The sequence below is a fragment of the Serinus canaria genome, chromosome 7, assembly GCF_022539315.1.
Source record: "Serinus canaria isolate serCan28SL12 chromosome 7, serCan2020, whole genome shotgun sequence".
Taxonomy (NCBI): domain Eukaryota; kingdom Metazoa; phylum Chordata; class Aves; order Passeriformes; family Fringillidae; genus Serinus; species Serinus canaria.
In genome coordinates, this window is record NC_066321.1 from 19,094,604 (window position 1) to 19,117,477 (window position 22,874).

The 22,874-nt window shown below is 39.1% G+C and overlaps 1 protein-coding gene across 5 annotated transcripts in view; it reads left to right on the forward strand.

Moving 5' to 3' along the window:
• Positions 1–610: 610 nt before the first annotated feature.
• The window catches only part of UBR3 (ubiquitin protein ligase E3 component n-recognin 3), a 95,815-nt gene continuing 73,551 nt past the window's right edge, over positions 611–22,874 (forward strand). For 4 of the 5 annotated variants that reach the window (XM_050976874.1, XM_050976875.1, XM_050976876.1 and 1 more), the window contains exons 1-7: positions 613–1,141; positions 11,061–11,200; positions 11,595–11,753; positions 12,756–12,899; positions 13,496–13,545; positions 15,427–15,493; positions 19,278–19,408. In XM_050976874.1, coding sequence (XP_050832831.1) covers positions 696–1,141; positions 11,061–11,200; positions 11,595–11,753; positions 12,756–12,899; positions 13,496–13,545; positions 15,427–15,493; positions 19,278–19,408 — 1,137 coding nt within the window. In that variant the 5' untranslated portion in view covers positions 613–695. Of the gene's footprint in view, positions 1,142–11,060; positions 11,201–11,594; positions 11,754–12,755; positions 12,900–13,495; positions 13,546–15,426; positions 15,494–19,277; positions 19,409–22,874 lie in introns of all 5 variants that reach the window. The other variant, XR_007777971.1, reaches the window with a different exon arrangement.

Genomic DNA, 22,874 nt, shown 5'->3' on the forward strand with positions numbered 1-22,874 from the left:
CACGATAGCTCTCATCCACATGCGTTCTCTCCTGGTGGTAGGGCGCAGGCAGCCGTACGCTGCTACCTCGGGGTACAGCTCTGCGGTCACCCTGGGGTGCGGTGCTGCCGCCGGAGCCCGGCGCTGCTCTGCACCACCGGCGGGGCCGCCTGATGACAGCGAGCGCAGAACCGCCGGCCCGAAGCCTCAGAGGTGCCTCCCACATTCCCGCAGTTGCTCCTGCCCTCAAAGCCGCCACCACCTAAGGCCGGCGGGACCCTTGTGGCCAGGATACACAGGCGGCCGCAGGGCGTCTCACGGCAGCCGCTTCGCTGCAGGCACGGCTCGGTAACAAACGAGCTCCGCTGCCGTCGGAGCCGCCGGCCGGCCCAGGTGTACCCTCCACACTCCCCGCGGCTGCCGGGACCCCGGGAACGTGAAGTTTCGGGCCGGCGGGCGGCGACATTTCGTGCGGCGGCGGCGCGGGGCGCGCACCTGCGCGCTGGGAGGGCGGCGGGAGGGCAGGGGCGGAGGAAGAGGAGGGTGGTGTCAGGGGAGGGGAGAGGCGGTGTCGGGAGGGGGGCGCGGGCGGCGGGCAGGGCGCCGGTGCCGCGGCTATCGCGAGAGGGCGGCGCCGCGGGGCGGGGAGCGAGGGCGGCGGAGGGATCGCGGATCCGGAGCCCGGCGCGGCCGTAACGGCCCCTCGGTGTCCCGTCATGGCGGGGGCCGGCGCCAGCAGCAGGGACAAGCGGGCGACGGCGGCGCGGCTGAAGGCGGCGCTGGGTGGCGAGAGCGGCGCGGCGGCGGCGGCGGAGCTGCGGACGCTGCTGGAGCTGGTGCTGGCCCCGGCGGCGGGCCCCGGCGGTGGCGAGGCGGCGGGCGAGGCGCTGGAGTGGTGCCGCTGCCTGCTGTCGGGCGGGGAGCCTTGGGACAGCTTCGTGCAAGCCGTGCGGGCCTACGACCCCGCCACGCTATGCGGCCTGGTTTGGACCGCCAACTTCGTGGCCTACCGGTGCCGGACGTGCGGGATCTCGCCTTGCATGAGCCTGTGCGCCGAGTGCTTCCACCAGGGCGAGCACGCCGGGCACGACTACAACATGTTCCGGAGCCAGGCGGGGGGCGCCTGCGACTGCGGCGACAGCAACGTCATGCGGGAGGCCGGGTGAGCGCGGGGCGGCCGCGGCGGGGCGGGGGGCACCTGCCGGCGGGGGCGGCCCCGCGGGCGGCAGAGCTGTGCCCGGGCCGTGCCGGGAGCGCGGCCCCGGCCCGCAGCCGCTCTGAGGGAGGGCTGTAGGTGAGGCCCCTACCGCCTCCTGGGCCGCCTGCCTCCATTCCTGGCTGGGGCTCGGACCGCGGGCTGAGCGAGGAGTCCGCCGGGGTTCGGCAAGGTGGCTTTGATGATGTGGGTGTGCCTTGTTTTTAGGACGCTCATGCGAATCTTGTTGTCCTTGCACCGGGTGCCAGCCTTCAGGGAAGTTGATAAGGCATGGGAGGCAGTACCTGTCAGCTTCCAGCTAGCAGCCTTGACCTAACACAGCTGGCCGTGAAGTCAAAATACTTTGGGACAGCATGTGAGCAGATAAGCCGAAGTGAACAGATTGAGTAAGAGGGACGCATTTTTGTGGGATTTCCCAGTCTGCAATTCATTTTGCCACCTTAGCTTTAAATCAAGGAATGTGGTAGCGCTTGGATGACTATAACGGGGCAGGTTTTTGTGGAAGTCAAAGGTCTTTTGTATTCTGACCCACTGGAGGCAAGACTGAAGTGCCTGGTCAGAAGAAGTGGAATCAGGTACCTCATTAAACCCTCCTTTGTTCTCTTATGTACTCAATGGTGAAAGGAAAGATCAGTCAAGCAGTTACTGGATGAAGGTGATACCTAGCCAGTAAACTTCACATTTTACAACTTAGTGTCTTCTGGAGCTCCTTGTGTTCCTGTTGATTCACCAGCTAGCTAAAGGCTTCACTAGATGACAGTTTGGAGTGCTTGAATGAGGATTCTCTTCTGAGAAACCTTCTGGAATAGTCTGTCTTGACTGTCTTAGCCTGGATGAGATGGTATGCTGTTGAATTCTAAGTTGTGGCATACCTAGCAGAAAACATTAGGAACACAGAGAAGTTTTAAAACATTTTCTGTGGTTTTTTTATTTTATTTGGTTTTGCAGCTTTACAGGCTATAACTTTGTATCACTCACTCAGCATATGAAGATTCCTTCTCTTTTTGCATTCCTACTTAGAGATTTTATTAATTCTGCTTTTTCTGTTTCTTGAATGTTGTTGCCTTGACTCCAGTTCTTTGTGTCTGTAATCACTGTTTTCCTGCTGCAGGCCTTGAGGTGACTTCAGTTTTTGTTTCTTATGCTTTTCTCACCTTTTCTTTCTCTTCAATCTGCCTTCATTTATTCATTCTTTTTTGGTGGACTCTTTTCTTTTTGATAGACTTACTCCAATGTCAGAATTTTTTTCCCTCATTTTGTTCTCAGTAATCTTCAGTGGTTTCAGGTTGCTACTGCTGAAGTGACTCTTTCTTTATTGGTTCTTCTTCAACTTGTGGTGATTCTGCTTTCCTCGGCATCACTGAAGTAAGAGTTTCCATTGATCTTGAGAAACAGGAAAAAAATCAATACTTCTTCCACTGTTCATTGTGGAATAGACTTAGGGCTCCTCTTAGTGGCAGGATTTTAACAGAGCACACACAAATTGAGCTACTTTTGGGTGAATATTAAAATGACTTGTGATGCTGTGCTCATCCCAGACTGTATAGCTTTCACAGCTGTCTTCTCTTATTTTAAATGGTTTTCTTCTTGAGGAAATCTGGTTTAATAAAGAAGAAATAAAAAATGCTGTTAAATTTGCAATGTAAGCAGATGCAAACCCCAAGGGAGTAACCATCTCATTTCTGTGTGCCCTACTTATTACTTTTAATGGTAGAATTTGAGAGTAAAATCTCTTGTTTGTGAGGTAGGTCCCTTCAGGAGTTTTGGTCACTAAAGCTAAAGAATTGCTGAACAAATGAATAATATTTGCTCAGAAACAACACTTGGCATTGTGCAGTTGATTTTCCAGTCCTCTTGGACACATAAGGAGGGCAATACATGGCAGCATGTGGGGTGTCTGCATTTAACATAAGGTAATTTCTACTTATGTAGACAAGAACTGAGGTTAAGCCCCGCAATTAAGTGAACTAGAAATTTTGTTTGCTGTGCAAGACAAAGTAAAATAAACTTTAACCAATGTAAAAAATATTATTGTGTGCAAACACACAGAGTTTTGCCTATTGACTCGAATTGCTACAATGCAGCATGTTTAGATAGTGTTTTAACTTTGTGTATACAAATCAACTGCACAATTACAAAGGTAATGCTTTGCATGTCAAATTAGGAGGCCTTCACGGTGGACTTAGGAAACTGGAGTTTGTCTAGCCTGATATAACCTTGGCCACTACAGCCTAGGCTTCTATTAATAGCAAGGGAATCAAATGTGGAGCCTACTTAAAAACTTTATCTACCATCTGTCTGCTCAGATACAATTTTGTGTAGATGCTGTATGTGAATATTATAGTAGCATTCTTTTGTTTCTGTTCTTCATATCTTGTTATCTTCCATCTTGTTATCTGGTCTTCATATTCACATTATTTATTTGATGCAGCTCAAAAATACTGTTCATGAAGTCTTAGTTAAGTGATCTGCTATAAAGGAAATCTGTCCAGTTTAGAATCTGGAATATCTTTTCATTGCCTTTAGGATGGCTAATGTAAATCTAGAAATGGTTTACCCTAGAGTATGAGTGTGTGTTAATCTTGTAGTACTAATAAAATACATAATTTGCTTTATAGGGATACCTGAGTGTTAGTTTTTTAGTTCTGGTGCCTTTATAAAAAGAAACTGGAATGTAACATAATAGGTGGATACTGATTTGCCTTAGGTACCTAGGTTTGATTTAGGTATCTTGTGTAGTTCTCATTTGTTTTAGAAAAATCAGATTGTCACATTTTTGAACCTTTTGATTTCCATGCAGATTTCAGTGTTTTTGATGTTTAAGTTAATTGCAGTTTGTCTGATCTACTAGAATGTAATGTAGACTTTAGAAAATATTCAAGTTTTTAAAGGTAGCTGCTTGTGAAAGCATTAAAAATTCTACCTGTGGCAAGGTTGAATAGATTTAAAAATCCATTGATATGTCAGGAGGCGGAAATAGTTTGTAGTCTACTCCCATATGGTATCTAGCTATTTGCAAATGAAATCAAGCAAGTCCTTCAGAGGTAATTAATAATGAAAGTGGTAATTATGAAATAAACTTGAAGAAAGCAGTATGCCATGTAGTTATTATAAGAGTGTAACTAGTCAGTAATCTGTTACTGCTGAGTACCATCTTGTTTCTATGGCTGTCTTGTTCTGATTCCCCTCTAAGTTTGTAGACAATAACCTGACATACTAGGGAGCCTCAACACTTTGGCTATTGTGTGCTGCCGTGTCCTGTTTCAGAGTCTGTCAGTTTGTTGACTTATTTTAAATTAATCATGTGGAAAGTAGATGTTTTAGTACTGCCTTACAACACGAATAATACCTCCATCAAGGGTTGCATATCCTGAAAGATGAAAAGCCAGGTTAAGAATTTTGGTTACTAGGCTTTTGCAGTGATGTTTGCTGTTTATTTCTTGGTAGTTGTGGCAGCCAATGGCTCCATTGACATAGTGTTGTCTTCTCTTATCTTACATTAAAGGGATTAAGTTGTTGCCCATTTGCACTTGCAACAGTGGGCTGTTTTTTCATCGAGTAACAAATCCTAGAGTTGTAAGAAAGGTAACTCTCACAGATTGGTGGTATATGCTGTGTGTTCAAAATCACCTTCAGGTACATGGCTCTAAACTTCCTGCAGTTCTGTCTTTACTGATCCCTGCTTATCTTTACACAGTAGATCAGACTTCTGTCTGTTTTCTTTTTTTTCGCTATTATGTCTCTCTTGGAGACAAATGTATCTGTTGGCTCTACTGTGATCCCCTTGTGAAAAGGCTGGACAATTCTCTTTGCCTTCTCTTGCTGGCAAGTATGAGAAATATATTCTGTTTCTAAATGGCTTGGTTTTTCCTCCTTTAATTTGTTTAGAAAAGGATCTGATTTTTTCAGTGTTTTAAAATGTTTGCACCCGGCAAGGATCATAGAATGTTTTTGTTTAATTTTGGATACCTAATAGGCAGATACCTAATTTTGATGACCTTTGCTATTCTGTCCCCATAAAATTCTATCCTTCCTTTTATTCCTTTTCAGAGATTGGGAGCTATGGAATATTTTATTCTATTTCTTTTACATTCTGTAGCTAAGTAAGAGTAAAGGAACTTTTTCATATTCTAGACTTTTAGAAAATGAAAATTTCAGAAAGTGGAAGTTTTAACAGATAGAATGACCATAAAAAAGGAAGCTTGCTCTTGGGAAAGCTATTATTACTAGTTTTGTTTGGATGCATTCTGTGCACGTTTATCAGGAATGGCCTTTTTTACTATCTTGGGTTGTGGAACTGGGATCCCCTTAAGATCAGAAAAGTCAGATCTACTTGTGGCTGCATTTTGGGACATACAGGCAATTATTGTTTTACTTACTGGCACAAAGTGGATTACTTGGCTATTTTATGGAGTGTCTTGCAACAGCAAATCACCTGCTTAGCATATATATAGCATGTTGCTGCTTCAAGGTCATCCCTTCCAGTGTGAGTCTATCAATTGTCTTGTTTAACAATTACCAAGAAGTTCTCAGTTCTCCAGGATCTAGGCTACATTTGGTAATGCAGCCTCAAAGAGATAAGGGTGCTTTTTGGAACTTCCTTCAAAAAGTGGGTGAAATAGATCCTTTATCAACAGGCTGAGAGCCTACAAGTGGCCAACTTTAGCTTAGTCTCTGGTTTTTATGAAACCATGTTAAAATGCCTATGTGGTCAGGATTGTTGAGCTGGTACAAATGGTGTTTTGTAGGGTCTCTGTCAACTCCATGCAGCTTTTCTGTGACTGAAGTCCTTTGGGCTGCCAAGGAGGGACTGAAGAGAAGTCTGAGCTGTAGTGGCTGTTAGCTTAGTGTGAGAGTTTGGATAAATCCATAGTCACGTATGATGGATGTGACTCTTCAGAACAAAACCTCCACCATGCTCATCCACATACCAAGTACAGGAATTCATACTGGGATTCACAAGGACCACAGAATTTGAGACTACCATGCATTTATAAATATCTGATTTCCTCTGTCCTCCTTCATGCCTCCCCCAGACATAAAGCTCAAGATAATGTATTGCTTCTTAGGATTCCACAGTAACACTGAGTACTTTGCATAGAGCTTCATGTTAGGCCTTATCCTTGGAAAGCAAAAGACATTGTAGTGAAGTCAATCATGTCATACAGTCAGCTCTCAAACCTGTCTGACTTGATTTCTTTTAAGAATGTCTCAAATTAGGACTTCATCAGCCTCTAAATTACTTGCTGAGATGTATTCCAAATGGTTAACAGCTAAGTGCTAGTTTTGTATTACTGCCTTTAGAGCTGTGACCTGACCGGATGCATTGTTACTTTATACATGCCTCTGGAATAATGTCTAGTTGTTTCAAAGTCATCAGTAAGATGTTGAAACATATTAATAATACACAACTATAAATGTGTAGAAGCCTGAACTATTACTGTGTTAGTTACTGAACAAACTTAAATGATGGCTTTACCCCAAAGGTTTGCTGATAGGACCAGTTTGATTTGAAGAACACAGCAGTGCTGTGAAGGCTGAGTTCACAAGATATGACTGCTATATATCTTGCCTTGCCTGAAATTTGGCTTATTTATTCTATCACTTGTCTGTTGCTTTATAATTTGCCTTGGTATATATTCAATTTAAGAAGAGCTGTGTTTTAGAGCTGAAACACAGCTCTGAAACAGTCTTGTTTAGATTTGGGCTAACCAGTTTTGATTTTCCGTTCCTTTACTTTGATCTCACCAAATTGTAAAGCTGCTTTTATACCTTTCATGGACATATGATCTGCCCAGAAGTCCAAGTTCACTACATCAGGGTTTAGTGTTATTTGTCTGGTATATATCTGATCTATATGGAGCTGTCAGTGGATCTGTTGGCAATGAAACAAATATGATTTTAGGAGTATGTTTGGGGAACACATTCCTAAAGACCTATTATTTCTTTGATCTTTCTTAATGACCATATAGATTGATTCAGATTTCAGGCCATACTTCCTTATCACTTTTATAGCATCAGGAATTTTATATTTTTAAAATATCCTGGAATATTATCTGACAGCTGCAGGTGATTTTAAATAATAGTATCTCTGATGCCTTCCTCTGTAGAGGGTTCTGGTACTAAGCTTTGAAAACAATGAATTTTCTTTGCACTGAATTAATAGCATGGCTATTACAGTAACAAGGACTAAATGAACTGCCTTCTTCAGGATGCACCTCTTTGTTTCTGCAAAATTCCTGCACTGGTAATAGCTCCAGCATGAAACACATAAATGCTTTCCAAGAAAACTGCACATTACTTATATATATACCTTGTCTATTGTAGGCCTGGCCAAAGCTTAAGTGGATACCTGTTATTAAAATTCACACATCTCATTCAAATCCTGAAGAAATGAAGGTTGTTTTTGCATTTGTCTAGCACTGTGTAGTTGCTTAGCACTTTGTCATATGAAGTATTTGGGTCAGAATACTACATGCTATGTGTTTGACCCGTTTAAATTCTCTTTGGAGAATTTTCTTAACCAGAAAATGTTTTTGTTAACTGTTTTTTGAAAGCTAGATTTTTGTTCTTTGAAACAAAAATCTAGCTTTGGCCATGTACTTCAAGGTCTCGGAAGTCCATTCCTTCTCATTCTTACTCAAATTTTCTTTAAAAACAGCCTTATGATTGAAACTGCCAAATCTACTGATTCTGATTGATAGTGGGTACTTGTAACTAATGAAAATCATTGTAGTTTTGTCTACTATACAGGATATTTATATCTCAGGACTAACAGAGAATACTAGGAATGCTCTGCAGAGCAGCTTTGCCTGCTTTTTCTTTGAACTGGTGTGCTTTTTCATTTAATGTAGCACTGAGCACCTAGAGAGCTTCTGTGAGTCATTGCCTCTCTTCCTGCTGTTCTGCAAGGATTGGAATAACTTCTTATTGTCCAATCTGTGATATCTAGCCTCCTAACCTGGCCAGTCAGCTTTGTCATGAAAGTTTAAAGCCTGAAAAGATGTCCTTGAGAGTTGTCGGGGGTTTTTTTTTGAGAAGCCACTAGTTATTCTGCTGTGTTTCATTGTCCTCTGCTGTTGACTCTCTTGCCTCTATTTCAGAAATTTTCTGGTTAGGAGAGTTAGACTGACATCTTTTCATTTGGCTTTGCCCCTCATAGCAGAAATACAAGTATTCAGTTTTGTCTATGAGCTCTGTAGCTTGCAGTTTTCATAAAGAGCAGAAGAGTGCTCATCCCTTGGCTCTTGGAGTCAGTACCACATTGATTCACTTTTGGAAGCCTGTCTTGCAGATGAAAGGAATTTATCTAATGAAGTGGAGTTATTATGGTGTGTGGGGGAAACATGCTAAACTTAATTTTAATAGGAACAGTAGTTGTATTTCTCTGCATTTCTTCAGAGTTACCTTTGTATTTGCTATTGTTAGGGATAGTGGATTTACATAAAGCAGCCCTCCAATATATCAAAGCCCTTTTTCATCCAGGTAATTTTCTAATCCTAATTATGAAAGTTTTACTTTGTTCTGAATTAAGATTAGGTTTGATATTTGAACTGCAAAAGCAGGAAAAAACAGTTAAACACATAAGAAATTATGTAATGGGTTTGTAACAACTCAGAAACAATTGTAGCACTCAAAAAGTACTTTGTATCTTGCATCTATTTTGTAGATTCAGAGTATATAAGAGTAGTATGTGTGTGTGAGTTTTACAGTGGAGACAGAACGCATGCTTTTTAAAAAACTTATGTTGAACTCATTTATAAAACTTCATTTGAATACTTTATGAAACATTACATGATGTCAGTCATGAGATATACAGTATGAATATGTATTATACTATATAAATACATATGAAATGTATATTGTGTTTTAAATAAGAACTCAGTTTAGGTATGACTTACTGAATTGAAGAATCAAGTAGAGCTTTACTTTCTTTGCTTAAGAACTCGTTTCCAGCAGTTTCCATTTGGATTCTTTTGCTTGGGTCCCAGATCCTCGTCCCTAAAAGCTTCTGTCAGAGTCAGGTACTTGTAGTGCTGTAGTACTATTGAGAATGTGAAATTGGGGTGCTTTCTTTTGGCAGTCTTATGATCCAGTTTAAAAACAAATGACTTTTAAACACGAGGAGGTAGGGGAAAAAATAGTGAGAGAAAAGTGAGGGTAAAAATAGTCCATCTGTGTATATATGAACTTATGTCAAGTTTCTGGAATGCAGCTGCAACTTGAGACACTGTGGGATATAGTGGATGAAGGACTGATCAAACGCTGTAAAGGTGTGGTCTGGCTGGTACTGAAGGCAGTTATCAGCTGCTGTGATAACTGCGGAGTTAAAAAACTCTCCTCTGAGGTGATGGAATTGCCTCCACAGTGAGCATTGTATCTACTTCTTGTGCTGGTTGGTCAGGATGGCATTTTCCTGCATGTCTTTGTTTGAGATTTTGGTTTATTTTGTTCCCTGTGTTCTGCTCTCTGTCAGGTTAACAAGAAAGGGATGATGGCAAAATGACTTGGGGATTTCAGTGTGATTTACAAGGAGACTGGTCTGTGAGTTAATATAGCAATAATAGCACACCTTATAATTCAATAATTCTTTCTTGATACTCTGAAGAAACAGCATATTCATAACTTTGATTTTCAGGATATGTAAAATTTGGTATGGTTAATTCATGACCTGAGATTGGTACAGTTGTTTAGAGCACAGTGTTAGTAATGCCACGGTCATGGGTTCAGTTCCTGTAGGCACCATTCTCTTCTCAGTTGCACTCCATCATCCTTCTGGGTCCCTTCTAACTCTGATTCTGTTGTGATGGATTCAGAACTGCCATGTTGACATAGACCTCATGGGGAGTAGAGCTTCTTTTCTATGGAAGGAAGCCTTGAACTTAGCAGAAACTGTGATTCAAAATGATTTCACCTATGTGTTTTGTTACAGTGGCTTCCTTAGCTTGCAGTCATAACCAGTGGGGGGGTGGTGGGCTGTGAAAGATTTTAGAGTGCACTGTAGTAGTTCCTTCTTTTTGTGTCTTTTAGATCTTTATTTACTTTTGATCCCTTGTTGAAAAATTATTAGTAAAATCTAGTTACTCTTTTCAGTAAAAGTTTATTCTTGTGTGATGTAATTTTAGACTATTCTTTGCTTAGTGTGTTTTTTACGTGGGTAAATAACACTTTGATGTTGGTATATGTCCTTTCTAAAAATAGCTTGGGAGTTGAAAAGTATTCAGTGTCCCTTGAGTCAGGCTCATGTTAAGTGAGTAGGAAATCATTCTGTCTGCTCTAATGGGGTTTGGCTCAACATCATGTCACGGTGCATTAGCCAAGCCTCAACTACTACCATGCAGGAATTTTCCAAAGAACAAATGTTTTCTTTTCTTTTTAAATGAAAGAATTTTGTAAGGATTTTGCAAATCATAGTTGCTGTACATTTGAAATACACACTGATACTGCAAAGTCTTATGCCTTTTAAAGTTGTTTTTATTGTCAAAAGACATTTTTAAAAGTCATTATCTGAATGAGGACTTGAAAAATCAGTCCAACCTCTGATTATGTCATAGAAAGTAGAAGAAAGTCAGTGTTCTTCTGATTGTTCAATGAAAGATACTTCTGATACATATGGAAAGAAGCTGAGATGTTAGATATGTGAACTTCAAGCAGCAGAAAAAAAAATTGGCAGCTTTATAATTCTCTGGCCTCAGAATCAGAATGGGCTTGAACAGAGTAGCTGGAATTTCAGAATATCATTTCCATACCACCTTTAATGTAAAAGCATCTACTCTCTGAAAAATGGAAAAAGAAATGCTTTTCTTAGTATATGTTAACACTGCTGAGCTGTGCTTGGCTAACATTTTTCTCATCTGTTTTATAGGTTTTGTAAAAGACACCGGATTAAATCAAACTCAAATGTTCCATGTGTTCCAAAAGACTTGTTGATGATGTCAGAATTAGTTCTTCCACAGTTCATCTTTAGTCTGATTCAGCATTTAAGAGAGGGATATAATGAGCCTGGTATGTTTTGAATTTGCATGTATCTAGCATATCTTACCATGCTGTTAGCTCTTGCTTTGCAGTCTCTGAAGAGACAGTACATTAATGCTATCCATATTTTATGTCATTGTATTTTGTATCTCTTTTCCTAACAAGATTACAGCCTGACTAGCTGACTTGATTTTATTACCTGCTGGTATGCTTAAATATGTTTAAATATGTGTTACCTAGCATTGTGCTGAGCTCTTCCAGAAAATGAAATGAGGTATTGTTTGAAATTGGTATGTGTGAATTTTAGAGCATTATGAGTATATAAATTATTTTCATTTGCAATGGTTGTAACTGTTCTGCTTGTGACAGTTTTTGGCTGAATTATATTACATCTACACCAAAAGTTCTTCTTCTGTGGTTTCAGCTCTTGATCTGCCATCAGAGAAAGACCTTCATAAAGTTCTCCAGGTTTTGGAGCCTCATGTTTCCTTCCTAGAAGACTTGACCAAAATGGGAGGTGCAATGAGATCAGTTCTTACCCAGGTTTTAACTAGCCAACAGTTCTACAAAGATCTTAGCTCTGGTATGTTTGTGTTATTTCTGATAATTAGATTTTCAAATTATGAATCATTAAGGGCATAAGTTTTGTTTATAACTTCAGTTTCTGCATGTTTTTATTGGACATCTCAAAACACAGAAAAAAGCATATTTTTAAGGCTATTACATTGATAGGAGGGTGAGCTTCAGGAGTGACTGGAAACATTTGTTATTAAGACCTGTTAGAGCAAACATCTGATCTGTGTCCCAAATAAATGTATAAATAAATATCTTTTCAGAAAAGTTTTTATAAGAAATCCATTCTAGCTTACTACTTCCAAACTAGTCATAACAACGTTATTTGAAGTGGAGTATGTCTAACTCATTTTGGGATCTACTCTCACAGAAGTTACTGGAAGAGACCTGAGTGGCAAAAGGCCACTGTCTGTCCTGCATTTCTGTGCAAAGCCTTTTTAATATTTTTTTTTTCTTAAACTATACCCTCACCCCCCCATTATTTATTCAATCCTGTACCAAATTACAATGAATCTGAAAATGTTGGCCAGTCACAACTAACCCCAAACCCCTAGTGTAAATTAACTCTGTGATGTTTTCTTGTAAGAGTCCTTTGCATAGGTACAGAACAAATAGTGATTATTGTAGTTTTAAGTTGCCATAACTGGCTTGGGCAGCAGCTAATTAAAAAACAGGCAATCCCCAAATCTTTATTTGAAAGGAGGAACACTTAGTAAAGCTGCCTCAGGGGCAGTTCTCTTTATTCTTTCCTTCCTTTCTCTCTCCTGTTATAGTATTCAAATGGGAGTAATTTAATTGCTTCTCTTTCCTATATGTGATGGATTTCCTGATACAGAAATACAGAAAGGGAATGGAAAGTAAGACATCCTTATCTGGACTCTTGAAATGGAGAATATGTGTTATTAAATTAAAACATTGTGGGCCATTTTTTAGATTTCTTGCATAGAGCGTAAAGTATATAAACCAAGGAGCTGCTTTTGTGCTTTAATACTGTTTTATGTATGTATTCAAGGTGTTGGAGAGAATGCGTGTGCAAAGAAAAGTCATGAAAAGTACCTCATTGCTTTGAAAGGCTCTGGGTTGGCATTTCCTGAGGATAAAATTGCATGTAATATGCAGGAACAAGGAGCTGGAACTAGCACATTATCTGTTCAAGGTTTGTGTAGAAAAATATTTTAAGAGAAGACTTGATTATTGATGGGTTTTGTATAAACTGCTTTGGGCTTCTTTTTAAGAAAGCTAATCTTAATGAAACTTAGGGAATTACCTGTTATTTACTGCACTACCAAATTACAGGGCTCTTACTTCTATCAACAAAGCTAAGCATGTTAACTTCTTGTTGCTAAAATGCTAAGCACCATTTTTCCAGTCATAATATTAGTGGAATTTGAGTCGGCAAGATGTAATTGCTCATAGTAAAAGTTTGCCACCGCAACAAAGTGCACAGCACTTCTTCTATGTAGGTTCTGTGGATTTTATTTTGTTGATCACTGAAGTCCATCAGAGTTTTTTATTCAATTTCTGAAAGAATGTTTGTTAACACAGCACATTGAAGTTCTGCAATGGCATGGATTTGCAAATCCCTGGTTTTGTATTGCTTGGAAATCTTACTCCAACTTCAGTCCACTGCTATATATCTTTTAAAGAAGATTAATGTAGTGTTCCATGTCATACTGGCTTAAATATCTTAAAATACTGTCTTTTCAGTATAAGACTTATGAAATGAATCTCTCAACTTTTTTATTTCAAAAGGTTTGGCAGGTGGTACGGCAACATCCGGACAAGGGGATTCTTCAGATGAGGTGAGATGTTTTAAAGACTGTAGTGAACTGCAACAGAATATTAAAGGGAGAGAATGCTTGCAGCCAAATCCCACAAATCTCATTACTTGTATCTGCTGTACATTGTCCCAATTTTAGTAATTAGGAACAATGGCAGTATAAAGGAATAGATCTCATGCCTTTGATTCACCAAGAACCTCTTGAAAAATCCTGAGTTTTGCTAATACTGTTCCAATTTAATTTATGTATGTAATGGAGAAGAAACCTGTGTAGTTATTCCAGAAATCATTATCAAGTAAATTGGGCTTGATTAAAGCAAACTTAGAGCAGGTAATGCTATGAGAGGTGTTAGCAGTTTTTGACACTTGAGAGTCCAGCTGAACTGGTGATACTAGTGGTGAGAATTTCTCTATAGATAAATTCCCATGTGTAGACTTGACCTTACTTACCAAACATATGGAGTGGGAGTAAAAAGGAGAGAATCTCATTTTAGGTTGAGCTTTAACAAATAAGTGGAAGAAAGTTAAATTCTGATAGAGTAATTTCATCAATTTTCTCAACTATTTAAAACCGAATTTCACCTAGTAAGCCTCAGCAGACATTTTGGTAGGGTAACATAGCAGACTTCAAATAATATGAAGAGATACCCCATATAAAAACATTAATCCCTCAGTGTGGCCAAAGCATTCATGGACTCTTTGTTTCATTTGGTTCCTTGGAACATAAAATCTTAAACAGGAGGGCCGGTTTAAAGAGGGCCTTTTTTCTCCTTTTGCAGAAAGGAAAACATGAGAAATAACAGCCATCCTTCAGATTAGTCTTTTACTTAGGTTTACTTCTATAATAGTAGATGGTTCTAAGTACTGAACGGTGCAAAACTTTCCCAAGCTGTTTAGTTTCCTGCAGAAGTACTGCTCTGATTTGTTGTCTATGTAAATTTTGTAATCTCATGTTCCAGCTGTGAAACAATGCTACCATTAAATCTTGGTGAGAAAGAACATTTTTAACCTTTCTACACTCATTTTAAATACTGATGGAAGAAAATCCTGTTAAAAGTGTACTCTTGCCACATTTCTTAATTATAACATAGTTTTACTCTGCTCTAAGAGAGTGTAATCAGGTATTAAAAACAAACTGTAAATGCCCTGTGTAACTCACATGGGAGCACAGAGGAGAGGAATATTATTTTTCTGATAAGCATTTTAGCTTTCCATCTGCACAATCTATTTTGACTTTTGGATAAAAGGTGTGAACTTCCTTTTCAGTAATTTGTATTTGTAAAGCCGCTCATGATTAAGAAAAAGATTATAAAATAAGTAATTAAATTTCTTTACTGATGGTTTTTTCAGGGCAAGAGACTTGAGTTGCAGAGTTCTGCAGTTCATAGTAATATCCCAGCAAGTCTGACTTTTTTTCTTGAGAATACATGGCCCCTCTGACTGGGGACTGGGCAGTGGTAGCATCCTGAGAACTTACTGACTCATTCCTGATGGAAGTACCAAAGGTACCCTGTGTTCACAATGACCACAGGATGCCTAAGTATTCAAATGTGTGTCCATCTTAAAATGAATTTTCAGATGGAGGAAATGAAAGAATAGACAAAATCAGACCTTTCATTTACACCATACTTGTGGTCAGTCCTTAGATATAAAGTGTGAACAATCTTCTTCCTCAAGGAAGGATAGTTACTTCCTGAGATTCAGGTTCTTTATCATTCCAGAGAAGTTTGGAAGTGAAACATGGCATTTGCTTAGGGGAGAAGGTATTGAGTACTTATTTTATATTGAAGGCTTCTCTGTTTCAGTTTGGTAGTTAAACCAGAATTTTGAGAGCATTCAATCTCTTGGCAATAAGTTTTTAAATATATGGTTGTCAATTTTTAAAATTCTTCCTCTACCCCAGGAGGATCAGGATGGCAGCCAAGGTGTGGGAAAGCGCAAGAGGGTGAAACTAAGCAGCACCACCAAAGGTATTTATAAAGTACTGATCTCAGTTTATCATGTTTGCTTTCTGTTTGTCTTAAAAATATCCAGGGTTACTCAATTCACTTCCCAAGCACTGTAGTGCTGCCTGTGACAGGTATTAAACATAGCAAAGTCTAAAAATGAGTAGCAAGTGAAGATGTGGAAATTGGCAGGCTAGATTTCCCTTGAGCAAGTACCTGTCTTGGACTCTGACCATTTTGTCACCTCTGTGTTGTAAGCTGACCTCCAAAAATTCATTCAATTTTCACTCTGTACCTAGCTAAGGCTGCAATATAGCTTTACAAAACAGGTGTTTGATGTATTTGTTCTTAACAATTTTTTTTGATTGTGCCACTGTGTAGTATGACTGTGTTGCACTGTGTAGTATGATGTTCTTGCAGCCAGGCAAGAATGGTTCTCTGTGGTTCTGGTTGGTCTTTTTGTAGCTTGTTAATGTTTAAAATAAAATACTTGAGTGAAGTCTGTCTTGAAACCACTCAATTTTTTTTCTAGCTTGAAATTAGTCTCTTTTGCAGTTTCTAGTCCAACATGAGTAGCATTCACATTGAGGTCAGTGCAAGTTTTAATTCAAGAGTAAGCATAGGCTGGACAAGGTAGTTCTAGATTGTGCTTGACATGTTTCTGTGCTAAAATGTGTTTAATAATATTTAAATGCTGTTGTTAAGTAAAGAAGACTTTTTTGCTTGTGGGGTTTTTTTTTTAATGGGTGTGAGGAGACTAACATAGGAAGTGCAAAGAATTGAAAGCCTTGAGAAAAGAATATTGGGGTAGAGGAATTGTAGTGAAAGTTGGAATAAAGTTTCTGGAAAGTCTCTGGAAGGAAGATTTGGAGCCTGAGTTTTAAATGTTCATGAATCAATGAAATAGTATGATGTGAGGAGTATGGGAAAGTAAGATTGATTGTTTTTAGTGTTTCCAGATTGAAGGAAAAATGATGAGGAAGCTGAAAAAGCAGAGAACTAAATGTTCTGGCAACAGTGTTGTTAAGAGGTGGTGTTTAAAACGGTATGAGAAAGATTGTGGTAGAGATGTGGAAGAGGCAGTAGTACTGAAGAAATTCTGGAAGCATAGAGGCATCCAGGAAAGGTTCACTTGGATTTAAGAGGCTGTTGGCTTATCTAAAAGATGAGTTAGAGTCAGGTAACACAAAAAGCAAAGGCTGCTATTCTGATGCATAATAACTAATTAGGGAAAGAGGCAAGGAAGAGGCCCAGATTTAGAAGCTTCCTGATCAGAAAACCAATATCAGCTGTGGCATTTCAGGATAAGTGATACTTGAATTCCACATTTTATTTTCCCCCAGCATTGTAGTCTTCCCCCTCTGAGGCATCCCAACATGAACTATGATCATATGATGTTGATAGCTCCTAATATCTGCCCCAGAGGAGGGAGTCTGCCAAAGGGGGAAGGGTAAGTATCTGTTTTTATTAAATATCAAATAGTTTTCTGAAGTTTTCAGTATTCGTATTTTATGTCCAATAGGGTATAAAATAAGAGTATGAAAAGAAAATTTTGGAAAACTGCGTATTGAATAAAAACAGATTTACGTTTTCCATATAAGCAAACTCCCTATCCCATCCTAGCTCTGCAGTGGTACTGTCTTCATCCAGGGTTATATACTGGGGGTATATTGGAATGCTCTGTCTTGTATTCCAGAGAGATATTTACAACACTCTGTGAGGTGTTTTGTGGCACAAAGAAAGAATAAAATATTTCTTTAAAGAAAGTACAGTTTTTAGGCTGAGGTTCACTCATACAGGTATGGCGCTAAGTACTGAGAATCTTTTTTTTTACTCTGTTTTAAAACCTCATCCTGCATCCATCTGTAATACCAGATGTTTTTTAAACCCAGAGACACTATTTTTTTAATAAATAAATTTAAACTCTAGTGATGCTTTTCAGAAGAGTGGGAACATTAGTCCCAGTGTTCTTGATAAATTTTCCAGGTTTGGTTAAGAACATTCTCCCTACTCAAATTATATAGCAGGTGTAAGCAGATGTGTGTTGTTGTGTCCCTGCCTGAAACTGCTGCATGAAGTATTGGATATGCACTGTTCACCTATGCTGTGTGTCAGAGAAAGCTGCACTCTCAGTGACAGATACAGAGCCTGGTGTTCTCACTCAGAAGCAGTTGGCATGTACCTAAACTTGTGTTCTGTAGACAGAGGACTTGAGTCTTGCATGGTTACCAAGCTTTCGTGGGCAGTAAATCACACATGCAACTTCATACCAGGAGATAAGGAAGAGAACATAAATGAGCATCGTATGTTTGTTGCTGTAGGTGATGTGTAATACCTTACAAATTAGTTTATTATTTATTAATATTACAAAATATTATAATATTTAAATAACTTTTATGGTTCTGTGAAGGTAATGTTTTAAATCAATGCTTGTCAAATATATTGAGTAAAACAAATTCATTTTTTTGGTGACTTACTTGAGTCTTGAGGAGAACCCTAAAATTTGAGTCTGGGCGAATTGGTTACTTGCCTGGGGAGCTCTGACACTTGGTAATGGTGAAAAATTGAGGTAATTCCTGCTTAGGAAGAGCACAAATGTCTGTCTTCCCTAGAATTGGCACAAAGCTGTCCAATGCAGTCTCTGAAGCTGTCACACTTCAGTGAAGATGTGAGTCTTCAAGGCCAGATGATGTTCAGTGGTTTTTGCATGTTTTTCAGTTTTTGCATGTGTGCAGATGGGAGCACTTCATACACTCCTGTTGGAATATGTGATTTTGTGTGGAGTTATGTATCCTCAGGTGTAGTTGATTTCTAGGTATAGAGAAGTAGTAGTATTATTACTTTCTTCTTTAGTCCTCATACGTTACTGGAGTGAACACCACCTGTTGTAAAGCATAAATAATCAACCTCTTGAAAAATGATGATAAAGACTCTTTATATTTTAGTTTTCTAAAAACAGTTAATACGATTCATGCTCTATCAAGTGATCATTTCATGCAGTTTTTTTTCTAGCAAAGGTCAGATTGTAGCTTTGCAATCAGGAAACTGATCTGCTTGAAAACATAGCTGACAAAATGGAAAAATCCTGGACTTGATTCCTATGTAGGTTCCCCACAGGAATCTACTGTCAGTATGAGTAAAGGGGCAGAGTGAATGGGCAAAAAAGGGGAAAGATGAGACTGTCTCTTCTGCTACCATCAGGAGCAAGTGCCTCCTGATTTTCTGGTTATGGTAATTTTTGTATTAAAAAACCCCAGTAAACAACTTAGTGGTTGGTCAATCAGTGCATGGGTTGCTTTGAAAGTAAGAATAAAGGATACATTATTGCTTCTGTTTATTTTCTTTAGAGCTTGGTAAAGTGTTGTTTAGGTAATAGAATTAATCACTTAATCATAAATTGTATTTTTTTGTTTTGGTATTTTAACTTCAGTTAAGTAGTAGTCTGCAGTGCTTCCCTTGGTTAAGTAGTTGTGTAAATATTGTGCAATTTGCTGTCATGCATGATGATCAGTGCAGCTGTTACGGTAAGGTGATGTGATTCAATGCAGTCAGTGAAGATTGCACTCTGTGGTAAATTGTACTGAAAACTTTCACTGGCTTCTCTGGGACATTCTTTTTATAGCTACTGACACTGCAGTATTGGTGATCTTCATTTTCCCAGTGTTTAAAAAGAAATTATTTACAGAATGAACTAAGATGTTCTTGAATTTTTCTTCCTGAATTTTTATATGACTGCAACAGCACTATTATTGTTCTTAGTTTTAATACTTACTGCATTACACGTGCCCTCCTTCTGCTTTTTATGCAGATCAGTCTATCATGGATGTTTTGAAGCATAAATGTTTTCTAGAAGAATTATTATTTTGGACAATAAAATACGAGTTTCCACAGAAGATGGTGACTTTCTTACTCAACATGCTACCAGATCAAGATTATAAGGTACTTGGCCTTACTTAATTCAAACTTAAGTATCTTTTTAGTATTAACCTTGCAGGACACTATGTACACTTATGTTTGAATAATAAGCAGTAAAATAATGCCGATCTTTTACCTTATTTTGAGTATTTTATAAGAAGTTCCTAAGTGTTTAGTATTTGAAAACCAACGTGGACAAAACAAGATGGATAAATCTGGAGCAGCACTATTACTTTTGATTGATGTTTTATTTTCCTTTTTGTCTGTTAGTGCATGTTTGCATGTGTTGGATTTTGTTTCATTTTATTTTACTTTGTAATTTGTTTTTTGTCACTTAAAACATGTGGATCAGCCCTGTATGATTCTGTAGTGTGGTATGACTAGGAAATAATTGCAGTGATTTCATTCCTGTTTCAATTATTGTAGTGGGCAGTGGTTTTTCCACACAGGCCATTACAGTGTGAGTGTTCTTGCTGCAGCTATGCCCTAGGTGATTTTGGCAGCCTTCCAGGTGCTTCCTTACAGAGTTTTGCAGTTGTCCCTATGAACTCTCTCCTGGCCCAGAGTTGTGGAGACTGGATGTCATCTTCCTGTTTTAAATCTTGGTGTGCAGCCAGGTTTGGTTGTTTGCTCCACATGTTCCCAAGACCTAGTATACATAGCAATCAGGCTTAACATTTTGCTCTGATCATGTCATACCCTTGAGCCATGCAAATATTTTGGACCTTCTCAATGCCTGCTGGGAGGAAAAGATCAAGAAATTCTGAAGTCCGGGCATGCAGATTTTTTCAAAAATGTCTGTTTATAATGGGACAACACTGTATTTGTGCCCCTTTAAAACCTTGCTGCATCAAAACAAAGGACATGAAGATAACTTGCAAGGAAGAAGAAGCCAAGATATGGGCCTTGAGCACTGCTGTATCCATCTCAAGACACCACTTTGACTTGGGATACCAGCAGAGATTCGTCTTGGTCTTAGATTCAGCTAATACATGAGGAGACATTAGGACTTCTTAACTGATGATCCATTGCTGTGAAGCTTGAAATCTTCTTGATATTTGGACATGCACATGGACATCCAGTTCTCTTGATCCATTGCCAGCTAAATTCCTGCCTGCAAAAACACCCAGCTGCTAGCAACATGCAGAAGAATCTGGTAAGTGTTGCTGTGTTTCCCTTACAATTGTTCCATGCAATAACATCAGCCTCTAATGATTCTGGGATCTTTCTTCCTTTGACAATGAGCCATAGTCTTCAGTGGCTTTCTTTATTCTATTCATTATCTTTCTTCACTCAGAATGGAGATCATGTTGTATTTGGTCTCTCTACTGATTGCCACCTTTAACTGGAAATAATCCATTTTCTACCCACAAATACTGCATGCTCAGATTGAAAGGTTTTTATAAACTTTTTTGGTTGGTAGTTTTTTTTGTTACCAATTTCGTACTGTTTTTCATTAAGCAGTTAATTCCTATGTTGAAGCTTTAGTAGGAGCACAAGTACCAAGTGTTCAAAATTTTTTTAGAATCTGTGTTTAATTGTTGTGGTCATCTAAATGGCATTTTTAAGTAGTAGAGGAAACACAGAGCAGGAAATGTATTACACAGCATAGGGGCATTAAACTTTTTTTTGCAAGATACCTTTGCTTTGTTGCAAAACTGTCAATGCTGCATGTTTATGAGGCCTGTGGTTAATTTACAAGGAGTGGCTCTACCTTTTACATGAAAAAGAGAGAACATAGCATTTTGGGATGAGTTAGAAGAATGTTTTATCTTACATGCTTCCATTTAGCTTTTTTGAAAGTAAAGCTTGTTTGCTGATTAATCATTTCTCAACAATTAATCAATTCTCAAACAACAGGAATAGCTCTAGGGATTTAAACTGTTCCAAACGGTCTTGCAGCTTTCTGCTACTTTCTCTCATCCCATCTACACTACATGTACTGTTCTAATTTTTTCCCTGTCTGCTGTTGTGCAATTGATCTGATTCTTTGTGAGGTGATTTAGCTCATTAAAGCAGAATTCTGCTAGGTTGGATTGCTGGTAAATTGAGGGAGCTAGCTGGACATAGAGCATAGAGCTGCCTATCTGTATATGCTGTGAAATTGTTGAAATCTCTGACCTCCAGCATAAGCATATGAGAATCCATCATTGCCCTGTGTAGCAGTCACTGAACCACTAGCAATCTAAGTTACACAGATTTTTTTTGAAATAGGAAAGCAAACTTGCCTTTAGGATTTCCAGTACTGAAAGGAGGTGTTGAAAGGGGTGGGCTAAAACCCTGGGTTACCTAGCTCTTCCCTCTCTCCCCACTTTGGCAAATGAGAGAGATAGCACAACAAAAAGTGTGGTCTTTGCCTTACAGATTTGTGCTTGAGGCAGCCCTTCCATCACTCTCTGACATTTGAAGCTTGGAAGACTTACAAGTGAAGAAAAAGAAAGCGGAATAAAAATTTATTGAAGCTTCCAAGAAATTAAAGGTGTTATGGTGTGGACAAGAGGAAAAAAGGCCCGAGAAAGAGACTTTCCTGTGACCAAGGAGAAGGCAAAGAATATGTTGGCAGTAAACAGGAAGATGCTGGAAGAGTGTAAATCATCCAAGAGCAGAGCCTTGCTGAAATCTTGCTGAAAAATGCAAAAGCATCTGGTGGACATAATGAATCAACAAGCATAATTAACAGAAATGCTGTGCTGTGTCAGGCACCTCCCATAGTGAATCTTGGGGCAGCTATTACAGCAATAGGACTTCACTAACCCCTGGATATGCTGTTCTACACATTTTGTAGAACAGTTTTTCTATTGGAACCTTAGTGCAGCGTTCAGCTGGCAGAAATACTTTCCATCTTAGCATTGAGAATATAAACATGAAAGTTCTAACTGAAGCATGGGGTTGGTGTTAGTCTCCAAAGAGTTCTGGAATTGAAGTTGAGTGGTCACCAAGAGGAAAGTCTAGCTGAAAAAATTAACTTTTTTTTCCTATAGGCAGAAATTTAAAAGCTGCTCAAGATCATAGAGAGTAAGTCAGTGAAGATAATTAGATGCACAGAAAACATGAGTGTCTTAGGAACCTTTCTTGCAGAAGGTTGGAAGCTGAGTATTTGGAAACATATTATGACAGAAATTGCATTCTTACTGCATTCTATATTTTTCCTTAGTTGAGTATATAGCTTTGGCCACTGAGAGAAAGGATATGTGGATGGACTGATTTGGCCTACTATGGCTAGTTTCATGTACTGACTGCAATTCTGGAATGAGTTTAGTTCCTTCCTCTCAAAATGGGTTGTATTTGTTTGTTTGACTTGCAAGTGAGTGTAGGAGTAAAGCTTCTCTCTTTCCTTTAGTTAAGTGTTTTCCAGAGTCTCTACCATTATACTGTAGGGAGGGCAAATTTACAGTATTTTCAGAAGTTCATTATTGTAAAGAAGTAAGGCACAAAAAATTTTCATGCATACCAATATAAACTAAAGGAAAAAAATCCAAAATTTGTTCTT